Raw genomic sequence first — 27,275 nt, 5'->3', positions numbered from 1 at the left:
GAAGATTTTTGAAAAGAAGAGAAAGCGCTAGAAACTTTATCACAGACCATGCGGGCTTAATTATTATATAACGAGAACGTCACACAATTATATTTCATTGTTTTTTAACAAATTTAAATAGCGCATTTATGCAGTCAGGGGGTTAGGGAATAAATAAACGCGAAAAAAACGAAAAACAAAATTTCGCTCCCCGTGAAAACATTCTACGCGACGTCAATTTACCAACAAAACAGAAAACTTTGACGAAGAGACACAAGAAAATTTTAGAGATAACTCTACAGAGACCCTTGGAAAAGGTAAAGAGAAAACTTCTAAAAAAATAAGCTGTGATTTAGAAATGTATCGATATCCTTGATAAGCATAAAGAAAATGTGCCAGAAGTAGATACTCACGCGTTGGTCTCGGCGAACCTAAAACAGTTGGACACCAGAAGACGGCTAATTGCTGAAAAACACATAAATTACCATTTTTGTAACACAATATGACGACTTGTCCTCTCACCACCGTTAATAACATACACAAGCAACAAATTTTGTACCCTGTGCATCAAATGCTATATTAATTTATCCCCCTTTATTAAATTCCTCTTTAAATAATTAAAGTGCAAAGTGAATTCAGTTTGTGCTGAAATTTTATTTTTGTTCCTTTTTTTGAATGCTCTTTCTTTTAATTACATTGTGAAATTTCAGGATACATTACGGCAAAATGATTGCGCACTGATAGTTTAATGACAGGGTTTATTAAGACATTTGTTACTTGATTTTTGGACGCACTTTGGAAGTTTTAGTAAGTTTACTAACAGAATACCAGCAAAAATTCAATGTTGGCCAATCAGGTAGAAAAAAATCAGTCACTGCTGATCAAATGTCTTTTAATATCGTACAAATAACATGACAAACTTGCCTTGAGACTAGCTACTGCTTCAGTAGAAAAACAATAGCCTTTAGAAGACAACCAGAGGGAAAAAAGGACTTAGCTTAAACTAGTCTGTTTTGACTATTGTCTCAAACGGACAGAGAATTGGACAGATCGAGTCTTTCAACACAAAAAAATAAGTTTAAATGCTTATGGACAGGTTCTTAATTTCACTTTATTTCGTGTGGTAACAATTATGCTATGATAAGATATTAAGTCATAATAAGAATCTTTGTAGTTATCTCGTTATATAAAGAAGCACATAAAAAACCAGCATTACATATGACGTCCTTTTTTTAACTATATACAAAGCAAAAGAATAACAAGATGATGAGACAAATAAAAAATAAAATAAAAGCGTATGTTATATATACATTGGATCCCAAACATGTTAATTTTTTTTTACACATCCGTAAGGGAATTAATTTTTGAATTGGATTTTAAACAATGTGGCCGAATTTTTCTGAAAGTAGGAGGAATTCTCTGCAAAACTAAATGGTTCTACTTCTCCTGCATAAATGCGACGCCTCACGACGCCTAGCTGACCCGCTAAAACTTGTGAATTACTTTTATTTTTTTAAATGCCGGCCCAACTTCTTCGCTGCAAAAGGGTGAACTGTCGCGAATTTCACTTCACTTCAAGAGTATTTAAGAGTATTTAAATTTCAAATCCTTTTCCCTTGAAAACTCTTAAATACTGAACTGTTAAAAATAACAACATTTGGTCTCTTAACAATGCTTGAAGGCACAACAAAATAAACTAAACCAGAGTCGCGTCTTATCACATTTTGGGTAATTTTTTGGTACCTGATGGCTAAAAAACCTTTACAATTACAAAAAAACATTATATACTTTAAGATATCGTCCTTAAACTTTGAACATCGTAATAAAATAAGAAAATGTGAGAAACAAAAACTGGATGGAGGGATAATAAATTCGTATCTAAATAATTGCAAGATAAGTGGATAATCAAAGAAAATGTACAGGTGACGTTTCTCAAAATCGAAATACGTTAAAAGTTATACGACCCATAAGCGCATTTCCTGGTAATATGACGATTCACAACTATATTGTTGCAAACTTTAAAAATGTATACAAAGAAACAAACAAGCAAACAAAATATATTAAATTTCTTGTGATACGATGAGAGCTTGTGTGGTTTGACCACCTTTAACACAATCAACGTAACTCACGACAGGAAATTCTTCGTCGTCATTTGGCTGAAACGTTGGATTGTTACGCTTAGGCAGCAGTGTTTTATCTTCAGCCCTGAAAAGAAAATTCAGAACCGCACTAAGTCGCAGTAGGAATCACGACATAAAAGCACACACTTGTAGTGTCGCAAACATCAATAATGAAAAGTGTATTTTATATAGAACTTGTTATATATTTAAGTTTAGTGGTGGGGAGTATACATAGTGGATAACAAAATAGTGAACTTTTTTGTGATTAACCACGTATGCCTATAAACTATTAAAGCAACAAAACTTCCTCTGGATTACTCGATGAAGTCGAAGCTTGCTGGAAAGATACCGTATTACCTCTATTAATTACCCGGGCGCTTACGTTTTCGAAATTTAGGTGGCGCTTAAAGAGGGGGCGGTTATTAAATCACTACAAATTATTACAAGTTTAAAAAACAATACTTGCTTTGTTGCAGCTTTTACCTGAGAAATTTATATACATAATACTTAACCAAAAAACAGAAGATTTAATTTTATGTATACTTTTCTTTTTAAATTCTAGTAACCGCTCAAGTGCTTATTTAATAACATGAAGAAAATTTGTTACTTTCCAAAACTGACCAAGCACTTATTTCAAAATTAGGCTGATAAAATTATTTTCACACATGGGGGCGATTATTGAAGGCGGTGATATGACAAAGGAAGATAATTTTTAACGTCCTTGGAATGATTTCAAAGTAATATGGAGTTATTCCATTTAAGTAGGCCTGTTATATTTTCATGATATATAACAGGCCTACTTAAGAAAGATGCATGAATCATCTGTAAAAAAAAGAATTATCTGCAAAAATCGTTTGTTATTTGCTTTAAAACTTAGTATTTGACATGAGATCAGTTTGGAGCTTAGTTTGAATCATTCAATAACTGCAAAAAATTTTCGATGCTTTTTTTTGAAAAGTATACTTTTTTACCTTTCCTAAGTTGAAATGGTTGTTTGAGACATTACTTACATTTTCTGATGTCTTTTCTTCTTGCAAACACACAATATGATAACCAAAACCAAAATCACGACACAAAAGACAATGATACCAACTATGATCCATGTGTAAGTCTGCTCAGCGGCTGAAAGAGAAAGTGTGGATGGTAAGTAGCTAATCACATATCATACCGTTGATGTTGTAGTTCAGAAGTAATCGCGTTTTTTGTGTATTCATTTATATGGCTGACATTAAAATAACTTTTTTAATTTCTTATAATGCCCACGCGCCATGACACTGTTTTCAAAGTTGGTGGGTTAAATCTTCTGTGTGCACTGTTTTTTACATATTACTGGTAGGCAAACTACAACCCTCTTTCGATCGCCATCTGCTAAAATACAACTGCGTCCAAATAAAATGGCATTTGATTGTAAGACATCCTACACCAAGTAAAACTGAAGGATAATTACCCGAGAAACACTATCAATGCATTTCTGGGAACAGTTAACAGAATATTTCAAATCATTTATACCTACGGCTTTTTCCTCTACTCTTTCGCAATAATGCTTGCTCGAATAGTCTATATTTTTATCTCCTTGTTCCAAATAACATTTCTTGCAGTAAGTGTGACCAGGTAAGTCTTGGTAATAACCTTTGTCACATGCAACACAAAAACCTTGTTCGTTTCCAAATGTTCCGGCAGGACATTGAACTAAACGTTGCCAAAAACATCATTATACAAAAACAAACAAACAAACAAACAAACAAAAAAACAAACAAGCAAGAAAAATAAAGCAAGTATACATACCGCATATCATGCCATTCTTGTGAAGTTCATATCCATGTCGACAGATATTAAACTTCGCACTAACAGACAACGAATCCTCGACTATACCGAAATAACTGTCATTGTTATTGATCAATGTCATAGAAGCGTTGGATATTTGCCTTATAAGTACTGCAGCTGCCACAGATAAATCTTGCCTCGCCTTTACGTTGGAATTTAATATATCTTCCATGGTTTCGTTTGAATAAATTAATTTAGTCAAAGATGAAATAGTAATGGTGAGGCGTGATTCATTAAAATCGGTTGTAATGTTTTGAGTATCAAACAAATTCATCTTTTGTACAATAGGACCGAAAAATGACGCATTTACTTCCGTCATGTGGACACTTTTGTTCCCAAAAACAACGTTAGATACATTGACACCAATTGTAAGAACAAAAGTAGGATATTGAATCTCAAGAATGTCCAATCGGGCAACACGACTTGTGATTTCTCCATACTTATTGCTAGACTTGCAATAGTAGTATCCAGAATGGCTAAAATCAAGGTCAGATGTTGAATACACTAGCGATGTGGCTGTCAACTGAATTGGTGATTTCAGCAAATCAAACTTTTGGTAAAACCATTTATATGATGGTTTTGGAAAGGCTGTTATGTTACAAAATAAATGAGAAGATATATTTTGTACATTTGGAAGAAATAATGTTACATCATTTAGGTTTTCAACGAAAGCTGGCTTTTTATAAACGTTTATGTATGTAGCATTTGAGGTAACCGTTCCAACTTTAGAAGTAACTTCACAGATGTAATTGCCACGATCGGATAACTCAACGCTCATCTTTAAAGAACTTTTAGTTTCTTCGTCCATAAATTTTCCATTGTGTTTCCACGTATATGACACGGGGAGTTTACTTTGAACGGTACCGCAATTGATGGTAATGTGACTTCCATTTTCAACATCGTAGTAATTTGTATCTGGCGAAACAAGTTTTGGTAACGGCATGCAATGTAAACAATTCTTCAGCATTGTATCAACATCATCTAAAAGGTCTGTTGTTTCCAAAGAAATAACTTCCAAAGTATGCGCTGTTGAATTTTGTTCTGTTAGCTCTACAACTGACTTTGTTATGTTGGATAACATACTATAAAAATTATCTTTGTTGATAAAGTTTGATGGTAAGTTTTTTAAATCACTCAAAGAACTAATTAAGCAATCTACAAAAGCAAGGCAAGATGATATATTTTGCTCATTTCTGTAAAACTCCATGTTTTGTTTCCATTGTGTAAGCACGTATGTTACCGTTGTTCTGTTACGATAGACAGATACTTCGTATTTCAGGAAGGAAGTCACTTCAGATTGGGCGTTCAGAACAGAATGGCTGGTTTCAGCATTCTTATTTATCTCCAATGACTCTTCAGAAGCATTGATCATACTTTTTAATTGCAAAGCATCATTAGTTAAATTTTGAAGCGATGAGAAAGCATACTTAATAAGATCAGTTGTTCGCTTGAGTTCAAGACAACCTTTTTGCATTGGAGAGACACTGGCATCGTCAACATGCAACTGGTCATCATTCAACGATCTCCTTTCTCTTTTGCTCTTACATGTGGCAACTAAAACATTTCTCATCGCTGTTTTCAACGACATTTCGTCATCATCGAAGGAGTAAAGAATCGCGAAATTTTTAGTTTCCCCACTTAACTCGTTTCTCACTTCAAGGCGCAGCAGCACGTTTTGAAAAAAAGGAAGTGTTCCATTAAATGTAACAGGAGTTGCTACGTAGACAATGTTTGACACATTGGGATGGTGGCTAAACGTAGTCATAATGCATATTTCACTAGATAGTATTGATGATGCTAGTAAATTCCTTTCCTCCACCATGTTTTGTTCTTTTTCCGCGTTTGAAATCATTATCTTCGTTTTCATTAGTTCATGTTTAAAGAATTTTTTGCTGTGTAGAAAATTTCGCGCTTTTGTTCGTAATCTTTCAATACTTATCTTTTGCTTTTCAATAGTTTCATGTAAATCTGTAAAATTCCTAGGAATCGTGCGTGATGAATTTAAGAAGAGCTGTCTTTTTTTGATGCAGTTGATGTTATTGAGAGTACAAGAAATGTTAGCTACCTTAGAAACACACGATTGTATGCAGTTACATTGCCTGGTAACATTAGAACGACCCTGAATGTGCGCTTTTTCATTGTAACAGTTAGATACCTTCCTCTTAAGCACTTCTATGTGAGTGCAAGGTAAGAAACAAGGTTTATTGTATGCAATTTTATGGATAGCCATTTCATAAGTCCTGCTGCAGGAAAAGAACATTCCGACTATATATCCAACTGCTTTACCAATAAAATTGCCAATGATACTCCCACCCGGACCAAATATAGAGCCGATTAATTTCCCTGCAGTTGTTGCCACGAATGATATTGAATTCTTTGCAAAAGCATCAATCATTGCTTGTTCACCTAAATCCTGTTTGCAGCTTCCCGTGTACTGTGGAGTAAATATATGTTTTACAACCTCGCATGTGGAAGGACACGATTTCTCGATAACACTTCGAACTTCCTCTTCCCTTTGGTCACATTTCAAGTAATTAGCAGTTCTAATAACCCGGTCCTGACAGACTTCGCATACAGGTACATAAAGGCATTTCTTTTCACAAGCTTGTATAAGACAAAGTCCAGTTAAATTTTTTTCAATGTACAGCCCCTTGATGAATGTATATGAATCCATTAGTTGTTGACTTGTGTTCAGTTGAAGAATTGCATGTTGATATAGACCATATGCACGACGATATTTTCTTGAAACGTTGTCATATTGCTTTTTTCTGGTTACTTGTAATTCATTTAGAAAATCAACCTTTTTTCTGACATCGGAAAATCGTTGTAGGGACAAATGGAGTCGCGCATTTGTATCTTTAGCTATCTCTTCAAAATTTCTTTGCATGACTGTATTAAGATGCTGTGACATTGTCATTGATTTTCCTTTAACCTCGCTAATGATGTTTTTCCAACTCAAAAGTTCCTGCAGATTGGAATGAGCAAACACTTCAAAGTGATACTTTTTGTTTAACTTAACAGTGAGGTTGTAGGACAAGCTTGACTCGTCAATGATAAGAATGGTGTCATAATACCGGTCGAATACTTTGATGGAAACGTTCATGTAACCTTTAAACCAATGTTTATTTTTATGGATATTTAGATACAGCACATCTCCCTTCTTTACGCGCAGACGTGCAGCGAGATTTCTAGTTGTATTGTGGTTAGAAATCATTGTAATTTTATCTTCATCAAGGCCATACTTCATTTTTGTGGACATATCATTAAGACATAGGTTGTACAAACATATCTCTCCAACATACGAAAAGGTAACGTATTTTTGATCAAACGTAACCGACGACAAAGTTGGATTTATTTCTATTGTTTTAAAGCTCGACACGTAATTTAAGATAAGCGAAATGTTTTTATCAAATTCCTTTATTTGTTTCGATTTTAACCAATACTTTAGTGTAGAAACAAAAGATTCAATGCTGACCAAATCTTCGCTTAACTTCTTAAACAGGTTGATAACTTTCTCATAACTTATATTGTGCCCTGCAAATTCTTGTACCAATACGTTTAAAGACAGCTGCGCAGAGCTTTGTAATGGAGCAAATACTTGATATAGTTCGTTATATTTGACCTTTAAGCTTTTCTCCAGGTTTGTTGTATAAGTAAGGAAATATCGTTGATAAGTTCTTAGTTTCAGATAGGTTTTTTCCGTGTTCTTGACACCTGTTACCCGTCCGCCATTGCCCTTTATCAACATTTTCACAAAAGAATGTTTCAAGGGATGAAATGTAACAGTTGAATAATCGTACACAAAGGAAGACGCAGTTAGAATTGGATTTAATATGATTTCCCAATAACCCAAAGAATCTAGAAAAAATAGAAAGTATTGAATGACTAAAGTTTTTGCATCTGAGCAGTTTTTATTATAAAAAGCGTCAGCTTCTTTAGTACAAACGAGTCATTTATTACAAATCGCTGGCCAACAGCTTGCTCTTTTTACTTATTCTTTTCATATATCTATATATATATGTTAAATATTATGTTTAGCATTTTATCGCGGACTCTTAAAATAACGTGACCGTCTTTTATATATGGCATATGTTTCTTTTTGTGATCAGTCTAGTACAGTCCTCTTGCGATCTAAGTGATTTTCAATATATAGATTGGAGTTTAAATAATAATACAAAAATATACCTGAATGTCGCATAAACCCACCAGAGTTCTGTTCGTTACCTTGCAATAACAACGATTTTCCAAGGAAGTTCATTTTAATCTCATAAATTAATGAACCGGAAAAAATCGATTTAAATGGTACATCTAATTTTTGTTGTAGAAGCTAAAAGAGAAAACATACCAATGAAAACAAATATCGGATTAAGTCATACCGAGATTTTTGGTCCCTGATTAAACAAGCACGTCGCTTGGGGCACCTCTCACGTACATACAGAAACGATGCTAATTTAAACTCCGTCAATTATAAGTCCCACTTTTGCATACTCAGAAAAGGAATCTAGTTGAGCATGATCGAAAGTACAGAAAATGAGCAAAATTCTGACAACTATTTTGTTTTTGACTTTATTATTATGCTAGGTTTTTAATAAGGACGTACACGTGATGACAACAAAAAGAAAATGTTGGCCACTATCCTTCCTTTAACTCACACGACAATTATTAAAGAAATTATGACAATTACCGATCCGTCAATATTTTAACAAAAAAATTAACCCAAAAGCTGAGAGGCAAATTACTATTAAAAGTCAAAGTTTTTGAGCACGCAAAAGAAATGAACGACAAGAATAGGTTTAAATGTGTAACAAGAAGTTCAGAAACTCAGGTAATCTCAAAGTTTTTAAAAAAATATATGCTGTGAAAAACTTACCATATCAAGGTTATTTGTTTCCAGGGAAATGTAACCGTCAAGCCGAAACTTGCCTACGTTAAATGTTGATATGATACTAGCCTTTATCTTCATGGTTGGATGAATACAAATCTTTTGCTCCCCAGTAAAGGCACAATGCTCCATTTTATTTCTCAAAGGAATAAACAATAATGAAGACAATGTAAAGTAATTGACTGGCATACCAAGCGTTGCAAAATCCCTAGAGATGTCAAGCCCTTTTCCAATATTCACACTGGCAATTCCATTCATCAGATTAACAGCGAAACAAGTTGCTGTCAAATCTGAAACTTTCTGTATGCTTGAGTGAAACTGAAAATTCATAAACATCTTAGGCGTGTACACTACATATTGGTGACTTTTCGTTCTGGTGTTATGAAGTTGAGCGCATAACGGATACTTTTCTAGATTTGTTGCACTTACAATTGTTGAATGTAAGTTTTCTGGATTGTATTTATGTTCTTTATTTCCTAAATTCACACTAAACCAGCTTGGAAAGTGATAATCAAGAGCTTTAAACAGAAGCTGTGGAAAGTAGAAATTGCTTATGAAAACATCTACTAGTTTCTTATCGAACGTTGCATTACATTGTGTGGAACACGTTGCAAACGAATTATGTTCTAACAATTGCCGTATTTCATCTCCCAGCGTCAAAACTCCATTGTGCATAAAATTAGCAAAGCTTTCTTTCATTATACCATTCATAGATAAAGGAATGTTCTTGGTAACAGGAGCAGAGATTGACACCAATCCAGATGTACCTCTATTATTCCATTTACAGAAGGAGGTGAGAGAAACGTTGTCTGTGAGCTTTTGCAGTTGGCACCCTTGATTAAAAATATCATTTTTAACTTGAACTGGCTTAGGTACATCATTTTGGAACACATACACAAGATCATCTTGTAAAGGAAGAATGGGCAACTTATTCTTATTTATTTTATACTTCACTTTATACGTGCCAGGTTTATTAGATGCGATTTTAAATGACGCTTTCCTTTCAGGATATTTTAATGTCACAGAATTTGGTGAAAACGTCAACATCCCAGTTTCCTCTTGAATACTTATTTCAATATTCTCTTCAGCTTGAGTAGTGACAGCTACATATTCAGAATCAATACCAACAAGAACAGGTGGCAGCTCTGAAATAACAACCATGGCAATTTCACAGTTTTGTCCTGTGTATCCAGTTCCATCACAGTTACAACTGTACTCTGCTGTTGATAGCTGTATACAATCTCCATTGTGATGGCAGGGATTTGGATGACAAGGAGCGATGGCTACATGAAAATTGAAATTGAACAATTTAAAAACTTGAAAAAAGGGAACATATTTGAAATTGTTTGCTTTGCTTACGTGGGGAACATTCAAAGCACACTTTTTAATAGACAAAGTGTTATATTAGTGTTATAAAATCTTGTTGTTGTGTTGAATCGAAGATGAAACAGTAGCTTATCAACTAGAGAATGATAAATGATAAATGTTGCCGCGTACGAAATAAACAATATCCCCCGGAGTGTTTATTTTGAGATGAGAATAGCAAAAAGGGGCTTATAGGATGTTAATTTATGACTAATAGATACTGAATATTATTTTCAACGAGCATTTATATTACATGAACACCGTACCTTTACATTTTGTATCTTCATTGGTCCATGCCAATATATTATCTCCATTTAAGGCACACTGTGATGTTCGGTTGCCGTTTAAATAATACTTATTCTCGCATCGCTTCATGCAGGTTGAGCCAAATAGTTGAAAACATGGGATAACAATGGACCCATGAATTGGTGCAGCAAGGGCTGGACATTTTTTCCCTGAAAAAAAATATGCTTAGTTCTTAAAAAGCTCTTTTAGCTTTCCAAAGTGTTTAGGCTGTAATTCTTTTTTTTCTGAAAGATGCTGACATAAATTTCTTTTCTTTTAACTATCAAATAGGAACAATGAAGATGCGATTGGCTAAAAAGTAAGGACAAACTAAGAGCAATGGCAGGCCTGTATTTTCTCAGATTTCAGTAAAGTTTTTTTTTGTAGATTTTTCGAAACGGAAACTGTCGCAGAAAAAATTGTTACCGATTTGTAAAACTTGTTCTAGGATTTTCAATAAAGAATATTTTTAATGCATTAAAAAGTAAAAAAAATTCCATAATTTCTGACTGAACATGTGAAAAAATAAAACTGAGACACCTCAGAATGAAACTAAATTTCTTGGTTCTTATAAAAAAAGTGTGTGTTGAGGTTGTTAATGGTGTTATATTTGAGATCATTTTTTAAAAATATAAGGTGAATGATTTAGAAGTATAAGGTTATTGTTAATCACACCTCTTTTACTTAATTGTTGGAAAACATTTGTTGCCATTTTTTTTAAAAAAAATACAGCGACATTTCTTTCAAGAAAACAACAAATCTTGAAAACATTCGATAGTTGCCATTTTCATTTGGCGGGAAACTTCATAACAAAAGAGCGTTTTGAAATAATTAAATTACCGGAATGAAACAAGAGTGAAATGGAGTGATAAAAGTTAAATTTTTAGGAAAACAAATGCAAAAAAAGATCCTTACGTTGACACCTGGCTTTATATCCTGACCAAGTCGTGCTAGATAAACAACTACGTCTGTTTGAACCTTGCAAGTCAAAACCCAGTGAACAAGAAAAGTTACAAACTGAATCTGTCACAAAACCAGTACAATTCATTGCTCCAAACACAGGTTTTGATATTCGCATACATGGAAGAGCTAGAGTATGAAAATAATTAAGTAAGGGATGTAACAAAACAGGTTGTAAAGTTTTGGGAGATTAATGTCAAAACACCTTTACAAATTAATTGTATACCATAACTTTTTCGAGAAAAAAAAAAAGGAAAAATTAAAAGTGAAAAGTGAATAGTTTATACGGGAATAAAAAAAACATATATATATAAAAATTCGGATGCACAGTCATTGAGCTTGCATGTTTTTCTCGCAAATAAATTTTTTGAAATTTTGTTAAAGGGATCAATGCACACTCCCCTTTTTTTATTGATCAAGAAAAATATATTTAACTACGTTTAACGGTATTTTTCAGAATCTTGTAATAGCCTTAAGGCCATTTTTTCAGTTTCCAGAAACATTTTGACCAAACCCCAATGTAGACGCAGAAATAACTAACGCACTCTGCATACACTTTAGAAACATACCTCTACATGTAAATCCATCAGCGTTCAAGATATATCCTCGCCTACATAGGCAAATGTATGCACCAATCGAGTTTTGACATGTGTGATCACATCTATGGCTTCCTTTTTTGCATTCGTCAACATCTGAGTTTCAAATAAATTATTACACTATTTATTCCACGTAATTTTTAAAGCTGCAATTATTACTCTTGTTGTTAAAACAAGGAAATAAAATCACTCACCATAGCATTTATGTTTATCTTGATCCAATCGATATCCAGCATTACAAGAGCATGAGTATGAGCCTTCGAAGTTTGTGCATTGATGTTGACATATTCCAACTGTCGTATTGCATTCATTGATGTCTTAAATAAAAACGAGTTGACACATGAAGTATACCACTCTGTAAATTAATGGGACTGAATGAAGGGCTTACATATAACTACAAAGTAGCATTAATTGCTAATAAAGCAATTAAATCACAATGTTTAATTGGTCGCTCCCTTTCCTGCACCCTTATTTATGAATTTCAGTACATTGCCTGCGGTATAAAAACCGTCATCGCATTTTTAAATTTTTATGCCAAAAAACATTCCCGCTAATCAAATCGATGTAATCCCTCATATTATTGGTTCCAACCCTAAATATGTTGGGCTTTTTTGGGCCTATAAATCTAAAGGGGGCAGATTCTGATAAAAAATCAAGAAATCAGGATAATCACGTGGACAAATTTGACTAAATAAATTCCTGTAATGAAATAAAGCCTTTTTGAAGGTTTAAAATTCTTCTAATCCCAACAGAAATTCTTATTCTTACCGATAATAGAAGTTTCATAGAAATTTAAGGGGTAATTTTGAGTAACAGGCAATATCTAAGGTTTTAGGAGGCATGAAACCTAAAACCTTCGCTGGCAGATGTCAGATACATTGTTATGAAAACTCAGTACTATCAAAACTATGCAGCATAGCAAGAAATAGTTATTAAAAAGAGAAGGCAGTGGGGGAAACAATATGGTGACAATATAATAAATATAAAAGCACGAGCTTCTACTTTACCTGAGCATGTTCTGTTGTTTGGTAACATTTGATATCCTGGTTTACAGACACATTGATAAGAACCAGGGTAGTTGTGACACATACTCTTTGAAAGGTGGCAAGGAGCTTCAGTAACGCATTCATTGATATCACCGCATCTTCTTTTGTCATACAATAATTGATAGCCTTGTCGACATAAGCATTGAAATGATCCAATCTGATTGGTACATATATGATCACATGCTCCATTAAATGACTTGCATTCATCTATGTCTAATGAAGTAAACCGAAATTACATCGTTTATCGGTTTAATCAACAGCTTCAGAAAGACATTAAAATATTGATAAAAGATCAAAAAATATACTACCTATACAGGTCTTCGAATCTGGAGATAATCTGTAACCAGCTGCACAATTGCAGGAGAATGAACCGGGTGTATTGTAACAATGACGACCGCATGTGTTAAGTGTGGATGAGGAACATTCGTTAATGTCTAAAAAAAAGTGTATAACATAAACAATGTCAAATTATTGTTCTTATTTCAGCATAAAACACTTAAAACCACAGGCAAAGTTCATCTACATCCGAAGGCCCACTTTTTACCACCAAGCGGTTGGAAACCATTTACTTTTACACGGTAAATTTACCTGAAGTGTACTGGCTTTTCAATATTGCTATTAAATCCTTCTTCAAATAAGTCAAATTTTAGAGCAGGATTGAAGGAGACTTTTTTTAATTTATTTGAATTATAAGTTTAACCCCTTATATTCGTAAAACCTTGAAAACCTTGAAAGTAAACATTTTGAATTTACAATGTCATGCTTTACAATGAAAAGGATGAAGGCAACTTAATTAAGAAACAGCAGAAGGGTGATAAAAACATTCTTATATAGACACTTGTATCTTCTTGTTTCTTCTTTTGTATTGATGAAGAACCCTAATACATTTCTAGGTTATCACAAGATTATTCTCCACACAGCTTTTTACATTGTTATGCAATTGAATTGTTTATTGGAAATATAACACTTATAAAAGGTTACATCTGAAAATGATTAGGAGATCCAATGTTGCCAAATCTAATAGGCACACCTACACTACGATTGTTTCTGTTAAACACACCAGAAATCGATCATAAATTTGGTTAAAAGATCACATCCCTGAAAATACTAATCCTTACAGTTCATATTAATGCACTTACCGACGCACACGGCTCCCCTAACAGAATTTAATTGAAACCCTGAACTACATGAGCATACGAAGCTGCCGTATGTATTTCTGCATGACGCACGACAACTGGAAACAGGTTTGTAACAAGAACACGGTTTAGCAGAACATTCGTTCACGTCTATGGTCAACAAAAATATTAGCATTGTAAGAAGTGGAACTAAGTATTTTTTTCTTTTCTTTTTCTTATGTGGAGTCAATAAAAACTCGAGCAGGGCATAGTAGATAAATATGCAATCACAAATTAGTGAGAACCCACCTGAACAGGATCTATCCGTAGGGTTGAAGGGGTTTGTTTTCGTAAAACCCGCTCTGCAAGTGCAAGCATATGTACCAGGTAGATTTCGGCAATTGTGATCACATGGGCTTGAAGAACACTCATTTATGTCTAGTAATACAAAAACAAATGAAAATTACTTATACGCCTGTTATTTCTGAATGATTCAACAACCAAATAATATTTTGCAGAATTGGGTCTTCTCACCATATTGACATTTGTCTCCATGGTAACCACGGTAACATGTACATTTGTTTGGACTTGTACATCGTCCGTGACCACATCCACGTGCACAAATTGCTGGTAAAAAAAAAGTAAAGTTGGGTTTGTTATAGTTTACAAGAGTTAATTGCATAGGGTGCTTTAACATACACTGTTAATTTACTGCGATCAAAATACGAATGACGGAATCAGCAGGGCTTAGGCTGTACACGTTGCGTCCTTAGGTTATCTAAAATATTCGTTAACAACTTTTAGCCAAAAAAAATAATTATTAATAATTATTTAGCCAAAAAAATAATTAGCTTCCCGCAATTTTTAGTTGTCGTTGGTGGCTAAACCAAAGACCTAGTTGGCTCGTGTTTGGTACTATTGGGTAGCCCAATTCATTTTCTTTTTATAGCATACGAAGCACTTGTCATTAGGAGTTATAGTGGACCACGCTGGTGCTATTTTTTAAGATTTTTGACCGCAAATGTTAGCAGAAAGAAAGTGGTATACAGAGAGTTTACCAATCAACAACAGGCGCTATAAGGACAAAACATTTAAAGTAAGAACAAGATCAAACCAAAAGTGCATTAGCCAAAATGCCAGAAATAAGGAGTTAAGTCTGAAGATATGAGGTTTAATATGGCATAACCATTAGCGTTTTGACGACAATTGGCGGCAAACCATGTTAGAAATGTTTTACTAAAACATAATGTGCCTACTTACGTATGGAGCATTGATAATTGCTTCTTGACCATCCGCTGCAACAAATATATGAATTTCTGTACCTGGTGACAAGGTATTTTTCATAGTAAGCCGTAGAATATGTTCTAAAAATTAGAAAGGATGCAGCATTTATTTTAATACTGGTACCTTGTCTGTTGACAAAATACTTGTTTCAGTTATTATCAGCGGAACCTCTCTAACCTATGATGGTTTAAATAAAACAAATTTCCACCGATCGTGCCAGGGAGGAAAAATTGTAAAAAAAGATGAAGAGAATGCTCTAAAGAATGCTCGTTTCTTAGAAGTGTTTACCTTGGAACTGCGAGAGTTACTTAAAAGAGAACTAACGATTGATAACAAGTTGTGCTTCAAATGTTCATTATAGTGTGAACACGAACTGTGTTCATTTTTAATTTGTGAGCTTTGATTCTCAAAATATTTATTGTCCAAGTAGTTCTACGGTCGCCGCAATGAGATTGTCGATTAGAATTTCTGTTTATTGAATTACTAACTTACTAGCTGTATCCCGTGGAAGAATCCACTGTATTCCATTTAATTTATGTAGCAGATATATGTCCATCAAAAAACAAACAATACAGCAGTGCGCATCTTACATCTGCATTATTATATAAATGACCAAAAAAATTAAAGGTTTTCAACAACTGCAGTATTTATGTGACATTTAAAATCTAAATCTACTAAAATTACTTGCTCTGACCATCTGACAAATGCGAAAATTATTCGGAAAGAAGTTTCCAAAAGCATTTCAACATACATCTCACCCATAAAATTTAAATCACTCAAAACGCCACATATATACAAAAAAGCTGATCAATGTCAAACACAAATCTCTCTCATTGTATATGTTAAAATCAGTTAGTTTATTGCAAACCCTGCCAAAGGTTGACACACAATGTGAAAAATAAACAATAAATTGTGCCTCTGACAGAATTTTTTATCTAAGTTGTAAAAAAAGGGATTTGCAAGGACAAATTATAATGCAATAAAACATTATTTGATATATTGCATACAGTCCTTCCTCACCAAACTTTAGACAAAATGCCAACAAAAAAACGGTGTTTAAATCTAAAATTAATAAAGTCCTTTTAGCAATTTGCATGCTGTTTTACCATCAATAAAGTAAACAAAATTTTAAATCTCACATAGTATTCTGTCACAAATTTTCATAATATATATATATAAGTCATAATGAGTCATGTTAAACAACAGCAATCAATCTGTATATAAGTTCATTTTATGTCAATTTTTGCACCAATTTTGCAACACAAAATACAAATTCTAAATAATACTAAAATCTCTTATTTTGGTCCTTCGCATACCGACGGTCTCCCACAAAAGTTTAATCAAAATGTAAAAAATGAGAGGTAACGACAAAATCAAAGTTTGCAAAATTTAACTATTTCAGTACATATATCTACTGCATATGCCCTCTAAAACAATATTTTAATCCAAAATGCCAAAGAAAAACAGTTTGCAACAAAATCAGTTATTTTGATAATATTGCATACACTCTTTCCTCACAAAAGCTTCACAAACTGTAAAAAAAAAATGGTTGTAGGGAGTGCTTCTGAATCAACAAAAAAAGTTTTTTTGACATATTGCATCTAGCCCTTACCCATTAAATCTTACACAAAATTTCCAAAACTATATACGATTTAGAACACATCAAATTTAAATCGAGAAGGATCAGTCATTTCGATATATTGCGCGGAGTCCTCCCCAGTAAGAATTTATACAAAATATAGAAAAACAAAGCTTGCAAGGTGTAAAATTGAATTCTTCTTCTGTGTATATATATGTGGTCCTTCCTCGCAAAATTAACATAAAATGTCAAAAAGGTTCAGATATAACATCTAACACAACAAAAATCAGTTCTATCAGTATATGTCATGCCATTGTCTTCCACCAAATGTTCCCCTTAAAGTTTCACAGACACAGCCTGTAAATTAAAAACAACTAAGATCAGGTATTTTGGTCTATTTCATACCATTCTGTTCCAAATAACTTATAAAATGTAAAAATTGAGTGGTAAAACAGAAATGTCAAAAAGAAGAAAAAAATAGCTTACAAAGAGTATAAAATTGAAATCAACAAAGTAGCTCTTTTGGTGTATTAAATATAAGCCATACGCACAAAAGTTTACACTAAATGTAAGAAAATGGTTGTGTTTAGTAATTCTAAATTAAGAAAAGTCAGTTCTTTTAGCATGCTGATTATGGTTTTTGCCCACAATTTGAAACAAATTAAATTTACATTTTAAAAATAAGTAATTTCTGAACTTTATTTTCAGAATATTTGGAGGAAAAGAACTTATGTGACGCAGTCCGCGAGGATGTAAAAAAAAACGCATTCTGGAGGAAAGAAGCGACGGAATTCTAAATCGTGCCTCCTGTGATTTTCTAAGAGTTATCATGTTTAGAAATAAATAATTTTCGCAGAATAAAATAATGTTTCGCTGTTGTAAATATAGTTTTAGAGTTTTGAACAATGGGTTATCACTTGAAAAAGATAAGTATTAGCTACGTGTATATGAATTTATTTTGAAGTGTTTCTTGTGTTAATTTTGTATCAAAACATCTTGAAACACAACAGGTGCTTCTTTTAATTTGTTTGATTTAAAAACAAAACTTTAAATGATTATATGGAATAAAGTGTACTGAAAGTTGTTTTGTGATAACAGAACAAAACAAAGACGGTCTTAAAGTTTTTCTTTGTTTGCCTACTTGCGCATGTTGTTAAGTTCTTGAAAATTATTATTTTTACGTGAATGTTGTTCTCCTGGAATTTAGCGTGTCTTCTTTATCGCTCGAACCTCGAAATGAATTTAAATCACTCTGAGATGACCAAGAAGTGAGTGAATCTTCACAAATCCTGTTGAGCTATACACGCCGTGTGACGTGACAAATGAACAAAATATGTACGAACCAAGTTGGCTTTTGTTGGATAAAAACGGCGATCATTAATGTAATTATCGCTTTTGTGGGAGAAAGTTTGGATGTAAAAAAATGAAAAAGAAATGATTTTTTTTTATATTTTTGTGATATGAAAGAATGTTTTTATTACAATAAAAAATCTATATGTAAGTTTTTTGTTAGCTCTCCTAAACATTCGTCTGAGACAAATCAAAGTATCCTTCTTAAGCGTTGTCCGCTTTATATTATATACTATTTTACTAAATTCAGGACAGCCTTAGTCCTATTGTTTTTGTAGCTATGGAGGAGGAAAAAAAACTTTTCATAGAAAGATCTTATTATTTATTAGATTATAACCACCCCCTGTCAACAAAATATCTTCCCCCGGAAAACTATGTATCTGTTGAAAAAATTTTTTACCATGCTAAGTCATAAAATTTAGAAAGAGTCACGAAAAACCAGAAAATTTCAATGACGTGGCGAATAATAATTTAAAAAAGCAGAAAAGGGCATAACCTTTTCACTCCTCCCCCTAGCTTGGGGTTAGATTAGATATGTACTTGGTCTACTTTATTCACGATAAGCCAATTTCTTCCTTGATTTTTGATACAATTTTTCCAAAACCTTGTAATTTTTGTGGACACTGCGTGCTAATTTTTTGCTTGAAATTTGAAATTACTATTCTCAAAATACATTTATGCACGTGTTTTTTGTTGAAATTTTGCTTTCTTATCTATGGTGTACTGTTGTCTATTTTATTGCAGCTGTTTCAATGAAATCAACATCTCTTATTCTCGCTTGAATGAAATATACAACAAACTTTGTGGTAAAAGGGGGCAATTAATTTTACGGTTTACCTTGTTAATTTTGTCTCATTTGATCCTTTTGTTCACTATATTAAGCAGACGCCATCTTTTAATATTTGTTTTTATATTATTGCTCTATCAGCAAATTATACGCATTCTGATTGGACAAAAATATTTGCTCTTTTCGAAATACGAATCAGGGTAATTCTACTCACTCTCGAGCAGGCAGAAAAGGAAAAAATCTGTGGGGAAAATTAGAAATTACCAATGCGCATGCTTAGAACGTTTTACTATCTAAATTTTTCGAGCATAGTGTGGCGTGGAATTAACGCCTTAAAAACACACCTTCTGTGTCATTCTGTTATTAGCTCTTAATTACTGATTTAACATTCTTTTTGATAAAAAACTATCGGCCCACATAATAGGTGTGTGATTAAAAAATCACAAAAAGTGGGTAATATAAACCTTTTTTACCATCTTGAATAGATACACTTTTTAAGGTCATGTTTACCACACAATCACTGTGTCTGTACAATTTCTAAGAAATGAAACAATTTTACTAATCATTTTTTTGTCTCGTTTAAAAACATGTCGTGGTTATATACAACATGGTATACGTTCGGGTGAAGATAGCTCATTATGCTTTATTCATAAGTCTCTGTGAATACATTTCCGAAATTTGAAATAATTTTGCCATTTCGAAGGTAAAACACAGCCTTATTAATCATATTTTTTTTAAAAAAAGAAGTTAATAGAAACTTTTGCAAGTCGGTGATTTAGAAAATTTATGCAACTGTAACGAATGGTCATTTTCTAAAGTTCCACGATACAAGAAAAAATATTAAAAATTGAAGAAGTTCTTTTTCCAAAAGTAATATCACAGGCTTTTTTCTTGCAAAAATCTCAAATCCAGCACTGTTTCTGAATGCAACTCTGGCTTTCAAAATTGTTTTATTTACCCCTTTATTCTTCTTAAACCGCAAGTAAATCACTGAAAGCATTTTCCGACCTCAATGACGTCACGACTTAAAAATAACTTAAAGGAACGTCGCTATAACATAAAACGCACAATTACCTAAGTCAACTTTAGAGCTTACTTTCCACACTTAAATAGTTGATGTCAAACCGTTTCGGAATTATTGTAAAAACAAGGAATTTAGCCAGGTCTGCACGTCATAATCAAGTGATTAGCAGCTAATTAATTTTCAATTATTCAATTCTAATTTTCTGGATGGAAAAAGCATGGATAAAACATGGCAGAGTAACTTCACACACCATCTCATAGCCTAGTTAACTAAACTCTCTTCATTTAATTTTCTAGACTTCAAATGATTATGCGTAATAAAGTGCACTGGAAGTGATGTAGTGATAGTAAAATAAAACAAAATAATCTCAAAGCTTTTTCTTGTTTACCTACTTTAACATGTTTTTAAATTGTTCAAAAGTTTTTTTTCTACGATGATGTTGTTATCCTGGAATTTAGCTTGTCTTCTTCATCGCTCGAACCTCGTGATAAATTATAATCTCTCTTGGAAGACCAAGAAGTGAGTGTATCCTCACAATCCTTCTGAGCTATGTACGCCGTCTGACGTCACAAATCAACAAAATATGTACAAACCAAGTTGGCTTTTGTTCGGTAATGGTGGCAACCGTTAATGAAGCTAATTATGGCTTTTTGGGGACGAAATTTGTTGTTTTCTTGATATGTAAGAAAGTTTTTTAGATATATGTTTTGAAGATTACGTTCTCATTGGCTAATAGTTTAGCGAATTTTTTGAAATAAAATAAAAACAAATGAAACTCCGCATGCTCAGATTTATTTCGTTGGCGAATTCGCCGTCCAATTGGCTTTGTGAGAATCCCCCTTTAAATTCCACTTTATGTAGAATATAAAGCAATGTAGCAAATTATGCAGCTTGGAAGTTTGGAAAGTTTCCTTCATGTTCTTATAGAAAAATGCTTGAATATAAACATTATATTGAGAATACAATATCTAACGAAGTCGAGAAGAAGAAAATAATTTATATCTCCAAACCTGTATACAGTTCTGCGCCACCAACCAAAGAGACCAGTCTTTGTTTTGTAATTTTGATAAGCCCTTCTGTAATATCTTCTGCTTTCGTAGGTGTGATATGCAACAGACTTTCTGCAAACGTGTAAGCTGAGATGAAGTAAAATAATTTATAACATAGCTGGTGTAAACATATATATATATCCGAAAAAAAACATTGTTTAATTTTATAAGAACTAACTATGAATGGTATACTACAAATTTTCTTTTAGCGTACTAATAAAAGTCTAAAAGCAAAATTAAGGCTTTGAAATATTTCTTACCCTGATGGAGATAGCCAACAAGCAGCAAATGACAAGCAGCTTGCAAAAAAGAGAAGGAGTATCTTCATCTTTGCCATCACAACTATGAATATAAAAAGTAGGAAGTTATAAGAGCAACATAGAAATTATAGAGGTATTAATTTTAATTATAAATGAAGTAATTATATATAACAATTAAAATCAGTGATTAAACTGATTGTATCGACCATACCTGGCTCCTATTTAAAGGCCCTTTCACATTACAGCAATATTTTGCAGTACTAGTGGATAAGGCCTGTGAAAAAATCCACTAGTGCAAAAAACCCAAAAAAACCCGTAAGTTGAATTTTCATGACGTCGGCAATGCCCCACAAGATTAACGGTCGCGAAATTAACACGAAGAAAATTAACGCGAATACCTATAACAACTTGTAAGCAAGAAATTAATTACCGCGATTTATTCGAACTGGCTTACAAAAAGCATCGTGAATCAGGAAATATGTTTATCTTCATTTTGAGAATAAGTTGTCTTAAAACTAATTTCTGTTGTGTTCTGTAAAAAGTTTACAATACTAAATGTCCTGCTGCTTGCCTTAATCAAATTGGGGAAGTGAACTGTATCAGGACAATGCTAAACTCTTTTCTGCGTCAATCAAACTAAAGGAGGACGAAGTATGTGTGTGTGTGTCGAGCTTTGTATTCCGATTGCTAGAAAAATATATTTTTAACTTTTAATTACAGGTTTTAAATTAACCAGTAACTTCTTTACTGTCCTGAATATTAACGTTACACTTTCATGAGGGACATTTAATTAACGCGAATTTTCAAAACTTCGTCAAATACCTCGACATAACTGATTCGTAAAAATTAATCTTCGCGAAATGCACTTTCTAAGAACCTCACGTAAAAAACAGCTAGTCAGCAAGCGCATAAAATATTTTTTAAAAAAGTCCTGGAAACATACTCTAAAGAAGTTAATTTTCGTAAATTTTTTTCACTTTTTTGAAGAAAAAATATAGCTACTATTTTTCCCTTCGAATTTACTTATTACTATTTATAATAAATATGTATAATTAAACTTCAGGAGTGTTCATTCTTTTTAAAAAAAATTCTCGGTAAAATTAGCTGTCACTAAAATAATTTTTGAGAATTTTGCCAAATTTCTGCAGTTAAATTAATTCATGTTACGTCTTTCAACGAACCTGGTCCCAAGGTTACCTGCGTAATCTTCGTTAATTATGGATTAATTTTCTATCGATGGCAGACTTTAATCACTATAATTGACTTGCTCATCTATGTGATAACAACATCATTTATTAGAAAAGAATATTGTCTGTATTTTTTGCAGATTTTGAATTCCAGGTGAAAGCATTTTAATTAAATTCCCGCATATTTCTGGTGAGATTAAGTAGATAAAAAGCGTTAGAAATGGCAGGTCAAAGAAAGTTTTGTGCTAATTGAAAAGTTTTCGAGCGTTTTAATAAAATCCATTCTTAATCCTTGTATGGTTCCTCTGATTATACGGGCACAAATTACCAAAACGTCGCCCTGTTGTACCACCCTAGCTTCCTGAGGACAAGGTTTTCATGAAAATTCAATTTTGGGAAGCTGGCTATAAAAAGGATCTTTTCAAGAACAGGGTGCCCTTTAGGGGTTTAAGAATTAGAAAAAGTTTTGGTGTTAAAAAGGAAGCGCTGTATGTTGGAGGGCTGCATGTAAGTACTTAATACTGAAGAGGTAGCTAAACAACTAGCCGCTCTCTGTTGTAAGTGTAGCGAACTGTGAAAGTAAAACAAAGCGGTGTAAACAGGAAAACCTCCCAATATAAACTGTCGGAGAAAAAAGTGACCAGATTCAAACGAACCAAAACTTCTTACTGATAACCAATTTTGACATGAGAATTTTAAAATTAAGAACAACATGTAACCTCATTAAGACTTCAGATGTTCTTTTAAATTCAGAAAGAAAAAAACAATCACTGAAAAACCAAATCAACAAAACCAGATAACCTCAGATTGCTTTTTCTTAGATATTGTAAACAGCCGCGTAATCGACATATCCAAATATTTATATCCTACAAATTTGTGTTGTTGAGAACTGTGCTTTTTATTTTCTCAAAATCTGCATCGTGTTTTTATAATTTCTTTTATTATTTCTAGTTTTTAGAATTTTAACTTTCGCCTTTGTTTACAGATATCGTGTGTTGTAATATAAGTCGGAAAAAAGGTAGATAAAATTTTTTAGACGGTAAAATTAATACTCACTTAGACATATTTTACCGACTAAATTTTACCAACCCAGTTACTTTCTACGGACTAATTTTTAGAGAAATTATAAAAAACAAAACACATACAAACAGATGCAAATATTCGAGTAGCCAAACTTACAGATAAAGCTGCATCCTACCTTTGTAGAAAGAAGCTAGCCAAGTTAATTAAAAACCATTTTCACATCAGGATATAATAATTTAATTATCTTTTTCTCCAATTCGCAAAACTAAAAACTTTCTATCTTTCTTACAGTTTTATATTCGCCGAATGAAGAACCTCGCCCAGCAAGTGAATCTCTTTTGAGAAAGCTGCCATTGATGACAGAAACGGGGGAGGGGCCTGTTAATTCACTACTTTTTCTCGCATTACATAACTTCGAAAAAATTCGTTAAATGTTAGAAAGAGGTTCCTTATTTTGTTTTGTTGTAAAATATAACCGTACAGCCAAATGCAACATCGTTCACCCCTGAATTATAAAAGTGTTTACAAAGTTACAACCCCCTAATATAAAGTTTACAACCTATTTGTTTCACTTTGCACGGTTGCCAAAAATTATGCTGTGTTTATTTCTCCACAGTAAAACACGTTCGGTATACTTTTTGGTACCGGTATTTTTTTTAGAGTTGAGCAAAAAATCAGGGGGAGACCAAATTGTGTTGTCGAGTATCAATTGCTGCGTTTACTCTTATTTTTACTCCCTATTGTAAAGACACACAAGTAACTCAAAATTATGTTGCAAATAATGTGACTTTTTGTTCACGTTTTTGCTCAAAACAACTTTCTTTTTTCTTTTCCACGAACTTTGTGTATATTCACGCTATAGTTCTTCGAAATCAGCTGGTGCCTGCCTCAAATTGTACTTTCGCATGACTTTCTCTACAAAATGGGTGCTGGTAAACCACGTGGGCACGAGATATCTTTTTCATAGTCTACCTCGTTTCCAGGGCTTCTTAGTTAATCTTAATGTTTAATTTACCTTTCTTATTATGGTACTTAGTATAATATCTTGGAGGTGTTATCATAGTTTGCATAGGAGAAGAGCCATCTCAGTAATCTACAGGTAACAAAATGAGTTTAACATTCTTGTCTATGACAGGTTTTGCATTTGAAGAGACAATAGTTCATAGCATTTGTTAAGTCGCGTCACCACACATCCTAAAACGAATTATTCAGCAATTAACACTGCATTATGGCTGACTTTATGTAAAAGTGATGCATTAGTGTTAAGGAGGATTTTCACGAAGCGAATCGGACGGTGAATTCGCTGGCGAAATGTATCTCAGCATGCGCTGTTTCATTTCTCTTCATTTTTGCTTATAAAAATTCGCGTCTCGAAAAAGAAGAAACAGCTCATAGTTTTTAGCGGCGAAATATTTCACTGTAAACTTTTAATTTTCAATACCCAAAAGAGTGCTTACATTCACGGAACATGTTTTTCGTTCCACATGAAACTCAAAAGGATATTTTGCAGCTAATTTGCCGCCAAATTCGCCATTCACAATACGCTCCGTGAAGCGAAAAAAGCTGACAAGACAACACTTTTTTTTCGAATAGCCATGATCCAAATATATCAAATTAATATAATTCTGAAAGAAATGAATGTTGTGATGACAACACGACTCAGTTGTGAAAAAAATGATAACGAATTCAAAAATGACCAAGATTGGTTGGTTCTGATTGATTGGTACATGAGTTGTTATATACCAAATGATAACTAGCCTAGTTAACTACGCTTTCTTCTTTGAGGTTAATAAAATGGGTTTCTCTGAAACAAAAGCTTAGACGTAATCAAATGACTCGGCGGAAACCCAAAATTTAAATTGACCAATGTGACTAATCGCTTCGGAGGCCATTTTAATTTATCTGTGAGTTTTTACCTAGCCTGGTCACATCTTACTTTGGTAAAAAGGTCATGGTTTCACCAATGTTTGTTAAGGTGAGTTAAACCACTCGCTCATTCAGGATGAAAAGGGCTATCCCCGACATTGGCCACGTAAGCAAAAAACAAAAGAAATAGCCAATCAAAAAGCGCAGCCAATTTCTGACCGCAGAAAAATCGTTTGAGACCCAGCGTAAGACTCTCATACAGTGCAGTCTAAGCACGAGTAAAGCGCTTGTAGGGACAAATTATAACCTGTTTTTGTTTGACTCGATAGCCCAGTCAAGTTTCTTGGTCACTTTCGCACAAAGAATTATTTGTGTCATACGGAAAAAAGCCAGAAATGTGTAACGTTTTGTTGTTTCTTTTCTAATTTTTTGCATTTTATACTAACGTTTAACTTTTAAGTGTTGATATGGTGTTGCTAGTCCTCTCTATGGTATATTAACTTTATTGAAACGCTTTAAGTAAGAACAACTTACAGTTACTAACTTTACAAAGTTTAAAGTTGGATGATGGTAAAAAGAGTATCTTTAGCTAGCTATGTGGCTGCAGAGACAATAGTGAGCATGGACTGAAGTACTTGTTAAAAAATACATGACACATCTTTTCCTTATAATCAACCTTCATGGTACAAATTAAATATAGCTTGCTGAAACCACCAATGTAAAATGTATGCTTGGCTATGGCTACCTAGAGGACAAGGATAACCAAACCAAAAATGCCACAACTTCATATGTAGCTTATACACTGTCTTAAATACGTGATTATCTAAAAGCGAATATTTAACTTTACCGACTACATAACTTTATGGTTTAGAACCACGTGAAATACTTTTAAAAAAATTGTGATCGAATGGGAAGTCATTGGATGAAAATCGAATTAGTAAAAACATTCAAACGTCCGTATAGGTACTATAATTTTGTTGTTCCGATGCAGACAAAGACGTGAAAAAAAGACATATTTTCAGATAATATATAAGGAAATGAACTACAGATTCATCGTCAATCCCATTGGGTTTAAAATTTAAATTTTAAAATTTTTTTAATTTTTAATTTAATTCTTTCTGGCTAACTGTCTTCTTTTTTATGAAGAAAAGTTTTTTGTAGATGCAGGTAATCTTTAAAAGAAGTATTTTTATCATAAGGAGTTTTTAAATTTTTTTCTTTAGTTCGCACGTTCACAATAAATTTTAATAGTCAGTCATGTGTTTACAAATTATTGAAATAAATTCTTGTAAATGAGTATACAAAAAAAAACATCTTCTTATATTCATGTAATTTTGCTATGATTTCTTTCCAACCTTATCTTATCTCTGTCAGAAAAGTTTAACGTACCATCCCCTTTTTAATACTAGATTCCTAACCGAGTTTTTTGCGAGAATTATTTTTTTTTATGTCCAGTATATACGATTGTTCATTTGCTGGACTCGTGTATGTTTTTAACGAAAATTACTTCTCTGTATTATACATAAACATTTTTTCTGATGCTAGAGATTCGGTAATAATCAGTATTTTAAGTAACGAAAACTTTATTGTGGACAAAAAATAAAAAAGCTTTGTGGTAGAAATTTCTGTGGATAGTAGAATATAATTTTTTTTGTAAATTCAGAGTTTAGGTATATGTAATTAACTTAAACTAC

General features: G+C 33.0%; 1 protein-coding gene across 1 annotated transcript; it reads right to left on the bottom strand.

The window, feature by feature from the left end:
• Positions 1-1,191: 1,191 nt before the first annotated feature.
• LOC130641844 (uncharacterized) lies at positions 1,192-24,399 on the bottom strand. Its single transcript, XM_057448837.1, has 19 exons — positions 23,891-24,399; positions 21,506-21,587; positions 21,207-21,332; positions 15,433-15,536; positions 14,707-14,799; positions 14,482-14,610; positions 14,197-14,343; positions 13,366-13,491; positions 13,019-13,270; positions 12,206-12,328; positions 11,985-12,107; positions 11,371-11,544; positions 10,437-10,625; positions 8,794-10,088; positions 8,109-8,250; positions 3,885-7,781; positions 3,609-3,788; positions 3,110-3,221; positions 1,192-2,184 (listed from the first exon to the last, which is right to left on the bottom strand). The coding sequence occupies exons 2-19, from the start codon at positions 21,580-21,582 to the stop codon at positions 2,040-2,042; spliced, it is 7,434 nt and encodes a 2,477-aa protein (XP_057304820.1). The 5' UTR covers positions 21,583-21,587; positions 23,891-24,399; the 3' UTR covers positions 1,192-2,039.
• Positions 24,400-27,275: the final 2,876 nt, after the last annotated feature.

The sequence above is a fragment of the Hydractinia symbiolongicarpus genome, chromosome 4, assembly GCF_029227915.1.
Source record: "Hydractinia symbiolongicarpus strain clone_291-10 chromosome 4, HSymV2.1, whole genome shotgun sequence".
NCBI lineage: Eukaryota > Metazoa > Cnidaria > Hydrozoa > Anthoathecata > Hydractiniidae > Hydractinia > Hydractinia symbiolongicarpus.
Note: the sequence above shows the minus strand (reverse complement) of the source record. Positions and strands in the feature narration are given on the sequence as shown.

Excerpts from the sequence above, each read along its gene's own strand:
- LOC130641844 (XM_057448837.1), bottom strand. The coding sequence starts at position 21,582 with ATGGCAAAGATGAAGATACTCCTTCTCTTTTTTGCAAGCTGCTTGTCA. Across the intron at positions 14,344-14,481 it reads TACGGATAGATCCTGTTCAG|ACGTGAACGAATGTTCTGCT; the intron begins GTGGGTTCTCAC and ends TGTTGACCATAG. Across the intron at positions 7,782-8,108 it reads TGGGTTTATGCGACATTCAG|ATTCTTTGGGTTATTGGGAA; the intron begins GTATATTTTTGT and ends TATTTTTTCTAG.